The sequence below is a fragment of the Excalfactoria chinensis genome, chromosome 1 (genome assembly GCF_039878825.1).
Source record: "Excalfactoria chinensis isolate bCotChi1 chromosome 1, bCotChi1.hap2, whole genome shotgun sequence".
In the NCBI taxonomy this organism is placed as follows: Eukaryota; Metazoa; Chordata; class Aves; order Galliformes; family Phasianidae; genus Excalfactoria; species Excalfactoria chinensis.
This window is the reverse complement of record NC_092825.1, coordinates 80,400,741-80,412,981: the sequence shown is the minus strand read 5'-3', so window position 1 is coordinate 80,412,981 and position 12,241 is coordinate 80,400,741. Positions and strand designations below refer to the sequence as shown.

Here is a 12,241-nt window from a genome sequence, read left to right as displayed (position 1 = left end):
ATCATCATGCGTGTAGGCAGTTATCTGCTTCTCTGTTACTTTCAGAATTATATAGCCTGCTTGTTTGTCTACGTGCTTTTTAAATGAAATGGGTAAAATCATACTATATATTCTGTTGCACGTGCTAATATCCTCTTTTCTCATTTCCTTTAAACAGTGATAATGAAAAATGGTGTTATGAAATTGAGATGTTTATTATCTCCCCCTTTCCCCCCCCCCTGCAAAAAAAAAAAAAGGTTGACGTGCAGAACTAGTCTAGCAGAGAAAGCATATTTGGTCCAAGTCATTCTCAGTTGTTTTCTAATTACAGTGACAGTACAAAAATAAAGCAAGCTTACCTCAGCTCAGGAGGCTTACTTCTGCTGTATACCAGGCAGTTCACTCTGCTTATTCACTTGAAAAGGGAAAATCCACTTGAATAAAGAAAAGAAGACTTTAAATAATAAGAGAGCAAGAGATTCAAGGAATTCTCATCTGAGCTCCTGATCCACTTGTTCTACTGAATTGCAAAAACCCAGCTCCGGTAGGTAGTAGCTCAGAATGGCTTTTCTCCCTTCGTATATTCTGTGGGCTGAGACTCTACAGGAATAAACCTGAGACAGTGCTGCATGGGAGAGACAGCGGGGGGACCTTGGCACGGAGTTGGACCAAACTCTAAATATAGCCCAGCCCACTTTCCGTGTAGTTCTCTTCATGCACTGAAGGCAGATGACCTTGTCAGAAAACTGACCTCACGGCATGCCTCTTTCTATGAAGAGAGGATCTAAAGAAACAGGGCTGCAGTGTGAGAGGACAGAAAAGCAATCAGCCATCTGCTTGCAGCACATGAATATAGGTATGAGCTCTATTTTTACAGCAGTTGCAACTGATCGAGTTGTAATGCGCTTTATTTGACCATTTGGACACGTGTGCTGCATGCTAGTTCACAGAAGACTTTTACAGATGAGAAACTGCATTGTAATTTCTAGTCTTGAATAGTGAGTACGGACAGAGATGAATAGCCTGTCGCCTTTCCTCCTTTGAAAAATGTTAATTCAGCAAAGTGGGTAGTACTTCTCTTTTATATTCCATTAATCTCCATTCATATGTAAGAGGTTTCTGTCTGTTAGAAGATGTTTTCTCTCGCTTGCTCTTACAGTGAGATTTTTGGAAAGATGTTATTTAAATCCACAAATGTATATTCCAGTACTATATAAATTAGAGATACCAGGGTAGCTTGAAAGGGCAGTGCAAAATTGCAGTATCTGAGACCAAATGGCTGAGAAACATTTAGGACATGCAAAGGAGGAAGCAGGAGAATAAGAGGCTTAGAAATATAGCCACTGGGCCTTGGATCTCAACAGATGGTTTCGTCTCCAGTGAGTTTGGCAACATGTTCAGGGTATTTTGTTCTTAACTTGAAGGAAAGTTTAATTTTATATGAGTCAATGTGATGCTCTTTCAAATGGACTTGATGTTGCAATATCACATGAAGACCTCTGAATATTGAAAGGATGCAGAAGTCTGAACAACTCAAAATGCCTTCTTTCACACCTTGTACTAGGACTTACACTGGGATAAAAGCTTGTTTGGAGTACTCTTCTGTAATGAGATATATTTTGTGGTAGTGACACATAGCTAAGTATGTGCTACATTTTATATATGCACGCTGTTTTTAATGTTCAGAGAAAACCTGGGGAAATGTCAGGTCTGTGATAACCTTATACCATAGGGTTATATATCTGCAAAACAACTATGAGCCAAAAAGGCATCAGTGAGATCAGTGATCAGCAAAATATCAATGTGAATCTATGAAAAATAATGTAATATGTGCAGTTAAGTTTTTACAACATGTGCTGTATATTTTTTATGGAAGCCTACTGTTTTTGGCAAGTTTTGCTATGTAATTTTATCATGATCTATCAGCTTGATGTCCACGGAGTCAGCCAGACTCTGTATGTTACCTTCACAACAAGAACTACAGCTGTGAAGCCACAGCTGCTTCCTAAGACAGTGAGAAGACTGTAGGAAATATGAGTCTCCTGCAGTACTAAGGGAGACATCACATCTGGGCTGTACTACATTCCTGGACAAAACTTAATCATGGTCAGATTGAGGCTAGCACCCACCATTGAAGTAGTTTTATGGATTTCTCCCAAGTTTTGCTCCCAAGATTTGCTCCCAATTTACCTATTTCCTGACAATTAACAGAAACAAATGTTTCTAGGAGAAAATATTAAAACTAATGAAGGATGGTGGTTGGGTGTTTTGGTTTTTTTTCAGAGAAGTTGTGGCTTTCTTTTAGAATGGCTTTTATATCTGTTTCTTCATATGCCTCTGTTAGGATTGACAGCTGCTTCAAACCAGATTTTTGGGATTCTCCTTCCTGCAATCATACATTCTGTAAGGAATACTTGTCAATTGATTCTTTAATTGATTAAACCCAAATTCGTAGGCATCTGTAGTTGTTCAAAGATCCCATGGGATGTTTTGTAAGGAAAAATGTATGAATCACAATGTACAATATGGTCAACTATGTTCTTATTCTTTTTTTCCCCTACTCCCCAGATTTTCATAGTTAGAACTCTACTGTTAGATAGAACTCTTAATGTTGCTCAGCATTGTTGGCATCCTTTGACTTGTTTCTAAAGTGCCTGTAAGGTATACAAGGCCTAGCATCTGTCAAGGGAAGTCCTTTTTACAAGGTTAAGTATTTAGTTATTTTGTAACATTGATCCAGTAGAATTCTAAACAACCCCAAACCCATGCTAATTCTAAACAAGCTAAACAAAATCACCTCCTGCTTCCCTGTCACTCTAAGAATGTGCTACCCTTTTACATAAGGGTAGTTTTTGAAAGAAAAGAAGTAAGAGTAATGAGGAGGCTGCAGTGACTTACGGATGCCATCTGAGCCTTTGCTCTTGGTGTCATTGGCTTTGGGGTACTAGAGCAAACAGAAGACGTGCTGTGCACTCTGTGCTGATGTGTTTCTGCATCTTCAGGCTCCAGGTGCTTGTTTGACAGGCCAGTCATGAAGAAATTAAGTTGGATGGCAAACAGTCAGTCTGTCATTTTCCTCACATGTGAAATCTTAGTGTTTGCCCTTCATCTACCATGGGTTTTAAAACTAATGTGACTGAAAATGAACGTCAAGTCTTCCCTCCTTACCTCAGTGGTGACATGATTTCTTGTGTAAGATAGGAATGGGATGTCATATTCAGCCCACATCTTGTGGGAGTGTAAGTAGCTTTTACCACACGAAGGGTGACCTACTACTTCTATACTTGACCAGTCTCTTTCTGTTTATTGAATGTGTTTCTGTTTTATAAGGCAATATGTGATAATGAGAAGGTCAAATTATGAATAGGCTGGGTTGTAGTTGTATTGCAAGCTAAGCCTAGCCTTGGTCATTTGAGGTAGATTCTTCTTCTGTGCTTACTTGTATGCAATGGTATTTCCTCTGACCTTGATCCCAGACATACCTTTCATTTTGTATTTTGATTCAATGAAAGTCAGAAAGTAAAAAACCATCTAGGAAGTACCAGTTTTGAATGTGAAAGTGTTAAAAATTAGGTAAAGGGAATGACCTGTGGGAGACTTTTCTTGGCACAGTCTGACAGGGGATTGCTTGTGTGCTAAATGACTCCCTTAAGTTCTCCTCTTTCAGTGTGAGAAAGAGAAGCCCCAGCTGAACGTCCTCTCCTGCAGCTTATCTGTGGTAGATTTCTCAGTTGACCAGGGATGGTGTTTACACATGTGAACACGTTGTCTTTGTAGTACTGGCTATTGTCAGTACTTGTAAGATTATATGTACTAGTCCTGCAGACAGTTCACGATAAGTTCTGCTTTGACACAGGCCTAATGAAGTCCTTTTCGGTCTTGTTTAGGGCCATGTCTCTTCCTGCTCTGTTGCATATTATGTGCCCTTGTGTGTGCTTCACAAATGCACTGTAAAATACACTTGTTTTAAAGTGCATCAGCAGGCCGAGTGTGCATTTCAAGGTATACTCACAAGTGTGAGGACTTACTGTTGTGCTGTATCAGGACTGTGGTAGAGAAGGAGTTCATTCAGACAGAAAAGGAGAAAAGTGCTTAGACCTTGGGGGGCAGGGGCTGCTTTGGGGTAATGACATCACGTCTGGTTATCATGGAGACTGCCTCCGTGTTGGGCTGAGATAACTTTGTTCTCTGTTGCAGTGGGTGGTAAAAGTTGTCAAAATGATGGTACCCGACTGCTAGAAACCCGTACCTGAACTTCATTGCTTTTTAACTAATTGGCTTGATAACCGAATCCCTCTCCTTTTGTCAAAGAAGAAGCTCTGCTTGGAATATTTCAAAATATTTGAAATGTCAAACCCTTTTTTCTTATGTGACCAGCCCCCTGTCAGTTCTTTCATTGAAAGACTTCATCTGTTTCTTTAGATGTTGGTGGATGTGGTGACTGGGACCACCTGAGCTTTGTGTTCCTTCAGCCTTGTGTGATGATTCTGGAGTGATTTGTTTAGATGCTGTCATTGTCGCTTTCAGGCCAGCTTTGGTGGTCAGCACAACTGTAGGGGCAAGAAAAATTCAGGCAAATGCATTGACATTAAGATTAATGAATATGATTCACCACAAATTTGGTCCCATTTTAAATGACGCAAATATGATAATGGCTGATTTCAACTGCGCTATTTTCCCAGACCTTTCTGTCTGCTCCACTCCATTATTACTTTGAAAGAAAAGGAACCTAAAATGACAGTTTAAAACAAAAACAAACAAACAAAAAAAAACCCCACAGACTTCTGCCCAACACACTGGCATTTTACTTAGAATCAAATATTTTTCAGTCAGCTGGCTTTAAAGCTGGAAGCCCCAAGAAGTACTTTTTCCCTAGGTTAAGTGATACAGATCAGTGCTGTTTGATTGACCAACAAATAAAAACATAACCTGCAAAGCAGGCTGAAATTATTTTGTCATAGCGTGCCCAAATTGAATGGACTGTGCTCACCTACAGAGGAATGTCAAGGACATGTTTTCCTGCAACGTGCTTGAAACTAGAAAGACAGCATAGCAAATACAAAACCTATTTCTGCAACATCCTTGATGTTTCGTTAGAAAATGAAAACATCGGTCCTACTTTAATTTTAGTTTTAGATATAAGGCAATTTTAGAGCAGTCAGAGGAGGAAGGAAGTCAAAGGTGGAAAAGGGGGGAGGAATGAAGTTTGTAAAAATAAATTATATACTAGCTTTGTTTTTCTATATGCAATTCTGGATTAACGTTGATATATAACACTGGTGGGAGCAAAAGGGGGAATGCAGGAAATTCTGTAGCAGTTTAGACATGTGGGCTCTTGTAGCCCAGAATCCATCTCTGTCTGTGGACAGTGCCAGATATTTCAAATAAAAATTGAAGGAGTCTCCCCATGGATGCAGTTTCCCTCCAAATTCTAGGGTAGAGATAAGTGTAACTTGAAGGCTTGAAATGAACTTTTCCTATAGTACCTTGTTTCGCTGGAGGTCTTCTGGATGCCAAAGAAATGTCTGACCTCACTGAGTTTCCAGGTTTAAAAAAAGAAACATCCCAAACTAATAGAAAGTATTCTCTCAGGTGTCTTTGGGTAGATAAGCAAAATAATATATACATATATTTTTTTCCAGTAAGTTAAGCTTAGTCCTTAAATGAACGAGTTATTTATATTGGTGGTCACTGTAACTCCTGTATTCACCACTTCATACTAGCAGAATGGTATTGTGGAATTTGAAAGTGCCAGTAATGATGAGATACCAAGTATAAACTGTATGTGCTAGCTAGTATGAGCAAAATTACATTCGCATAAAAGCATGTATTGTTAGCTCCTATATCATTAAAGCTTTCTCTGCTTTTAAAATAGTGGAATAATGGACAACACAAATATTCATTCTTTGCGCAGATAATTGTTAATTAAGTAGATATTTAAAGGGAATCTATTAAATTATCAAAATGTGTAAGTGCCTCTTTATGTACATGTATACATTTGTCTACGTGCTTCTGCATTAATGCACATGTATACACACTGATGCACTGAGACATAGGGACATGTATTGAATTTGTAAGGATTTAAAAATCCTTACACTGAATCAATTTAAATATTGTGATCATTATCATAAATGAGAAAGTCTGTTCATGGCAAGGGGGTGTTAAGTGTTAATGTTTTTGTCCATCTCAGCATGGTTCAAGGTAAAATATAACTACCTAATGACTGGGAAGCCTATTAGCGTGTGCAGTAGTGCTGATGGATAGCATGAAAGAGAAACACGAATTCCAGAGCTCTTCACCTTTTTATTTATATCAAGAGCATTACACAATCGTTTATACTTTGATGACCTTGTGGTTTCATAATGTCTGCCCATCACAAGAAAGCAGATGCAAGAGATTGCTGGGCTGAATAGCATTGCCTCTTCAGCAGTGTGTTCCAGGAGTGCCTGCCCGCTTGTTTGCACAGGAGAGATGAAAGTCAATATTGTATTAATCAATTCGGTTCTGCCTTTGTGTCAACCGATTGTTAATGAAGCATTTGTCCTCTCTTCTTTTTGGATGTGGAAGAGTCTCCCGGGTAGCTTCACACCTCAGAGCTGGGCAAGCAGTGCTTCTGATGTGGGCATGTTTGAAATCTGTGAGCTGGATACCTCTACTTCCATTCACATTGAGTTATGATTTATTTTGTGGATAACCTCACTGACTTCAAGGTAACTGCTTAATGTGAGTAAGAATGGCAGGGTCTGGCCTGTGGGACTTGAATGTCTAGAATAAAACTCTCTTGTCACACAGGAGTTGGCACAGTGTCACAGACTATCACAGACTGAAGCTTGCTACCACCTCAGCTGGGATGTCAGTAACTGTCAGTGAAACAGACAAAAAGTCCTACCATTGTATGAAGTAATATTTTCAAGTTCTGCAGGAAGATGCACAAACTGGAAATGCTTTTGTGGTTGTTCATTGAGTTTGGGGCTGGACATTGGCTTCCTCTTCTTTTGTTTCCAGCTGATAGTGGAGGAGGACATTGCATCACAAAGTGCAGCCCATAACTCAGATGGGCAGTGAACAGGTGGTACATTGTTTGTCAGGCTATTTCATATCATGGAAACCATTTGTCCAGTTTTAGATTGCTATTACCAGCAGTGTATCTTTTAGTTACGAGAAAGAGAAGAGGTTATTTAAAACATAGGCTGCCCCCGTTTGCCTTTCAGAACACGCCAAGTGGGTTTTAAAAAGGAATGCCTAAAGATCCCAGACATTTTTCCATTGGTTGTTTAATGCTACTCTCATTTATTTCCAGTCTGAAGTGAATAGGTTAAGAAAGAGCTGGCTCAGCAATTCAGTTCAGTGAGACACTCATGGATATATTTAGAAATGGTGTTTGAGTCTCAAGTGGGAATGAGCAAGGACAAAGAGGAGGACTAGTTCTGATCTCCTGGGTGTTCTTTGTTTTTATTGTCTGTATACAACCTGCTTGGATGTATAGATAGAACCTGAAGGCTGTGGAGCTGGTGTGTGTAAAAGGTGGCATCTCTCAAGCATCTCTTCAAGTCACATCAAGAGACGGAGGAATTATATATGAAAGTCCCCAATGGACTCTCACACCCAGAAGCTGCTTTAACAAAATGCAGCATAATAAATTTGCTGGGGAAAGGGTGATATAGAAGTAGGCTTTGGAATGCTTTCTCCTTTTGAATTCTAGTGGCTAATAAACTTTCCCAGAATATCTTATTCCTTCAGATGATGGCTGATGCACACCCTTGGAACAGAAACAGCCATGCTTCAGCAGTAGTGTGGCAGTAGTACTACTGGGGAGAGGCAGTCATTCTTCTTGCTCGTGGTCTAAATGGCAGCTCAGTAACTGAGTCAGTCTGACTCCGTTTCTTCCCTCAGAGGACAGGACTTAGCAGCTGCATAAGGGACGCCTTGATGTTACAGCTAGCCTGTGGCAGGGGCCAACATGAGGGACATCCTTGTTATTCCTCTGGCACCAGCAACTTGCCTCATGTGGGATCTTGCACTTTTGTGGTCATAGACTGTTCACATATATATATATATTTTCTCTGATGCTACTGTCTTTTTAAACCTATTGCAGTTTGCCAAGAATCTAATCTATATCAAATGAGATCTCATGATAAATGACCTGCTAAAATATTCACTGATTTTCTCTGATTGCTAGCTTTAAGTTCTCAGACTTTGAAAAACTCTTAAAAGCTGTCATAACTCCATTTGAAGGTGCTGACTGTGATTCAAGCTTTTCAAAGTGTGATAAGGACTGGCAGTTGCAAGACAGTATTTTCTAGGCAGGTTTAAATACAGTTTGTTACCACTATGGATTTTAGAAGCTATGGCCATAGTTGTTTTTGTGTCACTCATGTCCTCTGGCTTTCTCTTTATTCAGCTTACTGCTAATGATTGCATAGACATTATGTAATAATCAGTAGTCAGATCTTCCATACTTTGTGTGATGCTTATGGAATTTTGCTGTTCCTATTTAAAATAAATAACTTTTATCTTTGAACCAGCAGCTTCCAACTTCAGCATATGAGAAGTCTGAAGAATCACTAAATCTAGCAAAAGGGAAGGAAAAGTTCAAATATAAATAAAGGAATTCTAATTATTCAGTTAAGTAGATGATGTGTCTGTGTGTATAGTTTTCTTCCCCAGAGTACTCTGTAGGTAATACAGGTGAATAAGAGCTTGAGTGGAGACATTTTAATTTAGATAGTTTTTGTTCAGAACAGAAGAATTTCTTATAGTTGTGGACATTTTGCTTGAACTGTGGGAATGGTGCCTTTACCTTAAAATGTGCTTACAGACAATGTTCATATATATTTTTAAACAGCAGGAGACAGTGCAGATCTTAGTATTCTTCATCTTACAGGTGATTGTCAGTGAGGCATTCTGAACTTCTAGTTGGAGGTTGGGGTGTTTTCTGTGTTGCGTGTGTGTGTATGTACTGGTAAGAGGTGTTTTTCTCTTTCTCTATCCACAAGACTTCTCTTTGTAGAAGGAGATGACTGACTCCAAAAGGAGTATCAGCACGTTTAATGGGAATTGTATGTTCTTCTCAGTGATCCAACAGTCTGTGGAGCTGTTTGCCTTTGGTAGCAGAACTGTTGCTCATTTTGTTGTCTAATGATTTGTTGTGATAGGTCTGTAACTACGTAAGTACAGTAGTATGGATCCAAGATCATATTTAGCTTGTTCAGAAATAACACAGAGAGATGTCATGGAGTTTGAGGTGCTGGAGCTCTCTAGAAACATCTTCTCTCAGTGTTCACTGCATAGCTTATTTCACATGTGTTTATGGGTGAATTAGACATTTCTGCCTGTGATGCTGCAGATGGCACTGACTGTGCAGCATGCCAGAAAGATACAGAAATATCTCCTGCAAGATCAAGCATTTTGAAGAGGAAGCAAAAACTGGGACTTCTCCTAAAATACATTTCAAATACTAGTTTTCTAAAATGATAAAAATTAACATTCCAGCTGTACTTACTGCTAATCTTAAGGTTATATGATTTTGTCAAGATTGCAGTTGAAGATCTTTCTTACATTTTTGAATGCAAAAATAGAAGATGAGTGAAAAACGTTAATGAAAGATATATATATATATATATATATATATATATATATTTTTTTTTCCTCCTCAGATGCTTCAGATGATGAAGCAATTAAGAAACCAAGTGATGAGACAGCAACACATCAAGGTCCAGATTCCAAACCTGCCGTGACAAAGAAAAGAAAGAAGGTATGTAAGTTTAGGAGTTGTGTAGAGAATAGAGATGATATTGCGTAGTGAAGTGTAATCCCCACTGATTCACTATAAAAGGATTATTTTCTTCACTTTTTGCCTTATTTGATCATATAATAGGATTTTTATATATTTTTGAATTATTTTTGCATTATTTGGAAGTGGACTCCAGTGCATCTTGATAATAGCTCGTTTGATGCTACACTTGTCTCCAAGTAAGTGAATGCCTAGTGATAAATGCCTGAGTGGTGCTACCGTGTCTTTTTCCCTCATCTTTTCCCTTTCCCTGCACACAGAAGGTCCTGAAAGCTGTGTCTTAAATGTTGTTTAGTTTTAGATAAAATATACCCAGGAAATGGCAGCAAGGTCTTTGGCAGTCAGCATCGCTGTAGCAGGAAAGAATCATCTAGACCACAGCTGATTTCAGGGAGTCTCTTGTTTGAAAGTTAATTTCTTCTGCCTTCCATATATCATACATGAGAATAGACTGAATGGCTGTCAAGTTGCTAAAATGACGTTGGAGACTATTTTTCCTTGAAGGTATGAATGTTAATTTAGACCCTAGGTCAGTAGTAAAATCACTGTATGATGCCTAGCCAACAGCCCATGTGAAAATCCTTTGTAAAGCTGTTCTTTGTTTAGTAACAGAGAAGTGTAAGCAATACAGTAGTATTTACCATGCTCTTGGTGTCTTTCCAAGGAGACCAAAGGTGAAATGAGTCAAATGTCTTAACTGATTCCACATTTTGATCAGGAAAGAGAAAACTAAGTAACATAGGAGAAAGCTGTATTGCCTTTGTACATGCCCTCTCTGAACATCAAATGCAAGGAATTCAACTCAGTGAGGATGCCTATGAAGCTGTTAGGTTTTTTTGTTTTGTTTTAATCACAACTATATTCACTTATGCATTTAGAACAAAGTTGTTTTTTATTTTCGAGGAGTTGCTTTACCCATTCTATGAGAGCATTAGAAAGGATATCTGACACAGGTTACCCTGCTGAGGAGGCCTGCTCAGCTGCAGTAGGCCTCTTGCCACAACTCTTTTGGTAACATAAAGAACATCAGTCTGTATTTTTGGAACATGGTAAGTTGATGTTTAACCATGAAACTCCCGGAGGCAATGGTTTGTGGGAGCTCAGTGGCCTGTGTTGTTGCATATCTTTTAGAGCAAAACTCTACGTAAAGTTGAATCTACTAGCTCTACTAGCTTTCTCTGAAGAAAACTGGTAGTTCTGTAGTTCCAGTGCGTGCAACACTCAATCCTACTCACTCATTTCTGCCTTATTCACAGGCTGGAAGCTATTCAGCAGTGGTCTTGGCATGTTAAAGCCAGTCAGGAGACAAGCAACCAGAATTATGAACATTTACGTTTCCAGTCTGCAGACTGTCCACAGAGTTGCAATGAGATGAATAATTTGTCTCCAATCTGAACGGAGCATTGATGTGTTTACTTTGTCACAAGCTCCAAAAGTCAGAGTACATGGCTGACCTAGAATGTAAACTTTCACACACACACAAGAATGTTTTCACTTTACATTTGAATTTCCAGTAACTTGGCAACTTGTTAAGAAAAAAGTTGTCTTAGAAATATAATACAGGAAATATTTTATGTTCTGCCTATGATTAACAAACAAGGAATTTATAACATTTTAGTTCATAAATCAGTGGTCTCAGCATAAATTTCCTGTTTTCTGCATTTTAAGAACTTCCATATAAAAATAGCATAAAAACACAGAGCGCAGGGGAGCCATGTCAAAAACCAGCAGGTTGTCTGCTTTGTGTCTTGCATAAGAAAAACACGTAAATGATTTTTTCCTAAGGGTGCCGTGCAAACAACTATTGCATGAGTAGGTAGGCGGCTAATATTTACCTAAGGGTCAGAAGTTCAGTTAGATCAGATACTTAAATATTTTAGACTGCAGATCATCAAAGACACGTAGATTTACAGCCCTTCACCACCATGAAGTTTATTTTTCTCCTATGCCATTATTTTTAATGTCTGAATAGGACTTGCTAACAGCGTGCCCATGCCTAAATACCTATATATGCTACTGTAAATAAGGGATTTTTGAGTCCTAACATGATTTTCAGAGGAAGCAAGACTTACCCTGCAAGCCTGCTGTGTGCTTCAGTTGCAGTTGAAAGAGAGGGCTGTACACTGTCTTCAGAGAAGAAACCATGGCATTCCATGATACTTTTAAGCATTTGAATGAAAGGTTTCCAGTGAGAAAATTTTGTTTCTCTTAGAAATCATTTTTCAGCTCTGTTACTTTTATTGCTTCTTTACATATAATCTGGTTGGGAGCATGCATGGAGTTTTGGAGATGTGTATAAAACAATTCACACAACATGTGATGGAAGAAATGGGCTCAAAGTGAACAAGACGTTTTTCTTTATACTGAAAGGGTCATAAATAGTGATGATGTTATCTAGCATAAGGATCCATCATATTCTATGGGAAGAAAGAGATTCAGGTTCGACCTCTTTTAGCTTTTTGGTTTCTT

The 12,241-nt window shown here is 38.7% G+C and overlaps 2 protein-coding genes across 7 annotated transcripts in view; one reads left to right on the top strand and one right to left on the bottom strand.

The window, feature by feature from the left end:
- The window catches only part of FILIP1L (filamin A interacting protein 1 like), a 192,349-nt gene extending 191,516 nt beyond the window's left edge, over window positions 1-833 (bottom strand). For 2 of the 4 annotated variants that reach the window (XM_072327182.1, XM_072327184.1), the window contains exon 1: window positions 339-833. The gene's annotated coding sequence lies outside the window, so the exon portion shown is untranslated. The remainder of the gene's footprint in view (window positions 1-338) is intronic. The other 2 variants (XM_072327181.1, XM_072327183.1) reach the window with 1 other exon arrangement.
- Window positions 1-12,241, top strand: part of CMSS1 (cms1 ribosomal small subunit homolog) — a 222,109-nt gene that overhangs the window by 193,344 nt on the left and 16,524 nt on the right. For 2 of the 3 annotated variants that reach the window (XM_072327196.1, XM_072327193.1), the window contains one exon: window positions 9,636-9,733. In XM_072327196.1, the coding sequence (XP_072183297.1) occupies window positions 9,636-9,733 (98 nt within the window). Of the gene's footprint in view, window positions 1-707; window positions 836-9,635; window positions 9,734-12,241 lie in introns of those variants that run through there. The other variant, XM_072327194.1, reaches the window with a different exon arrangement.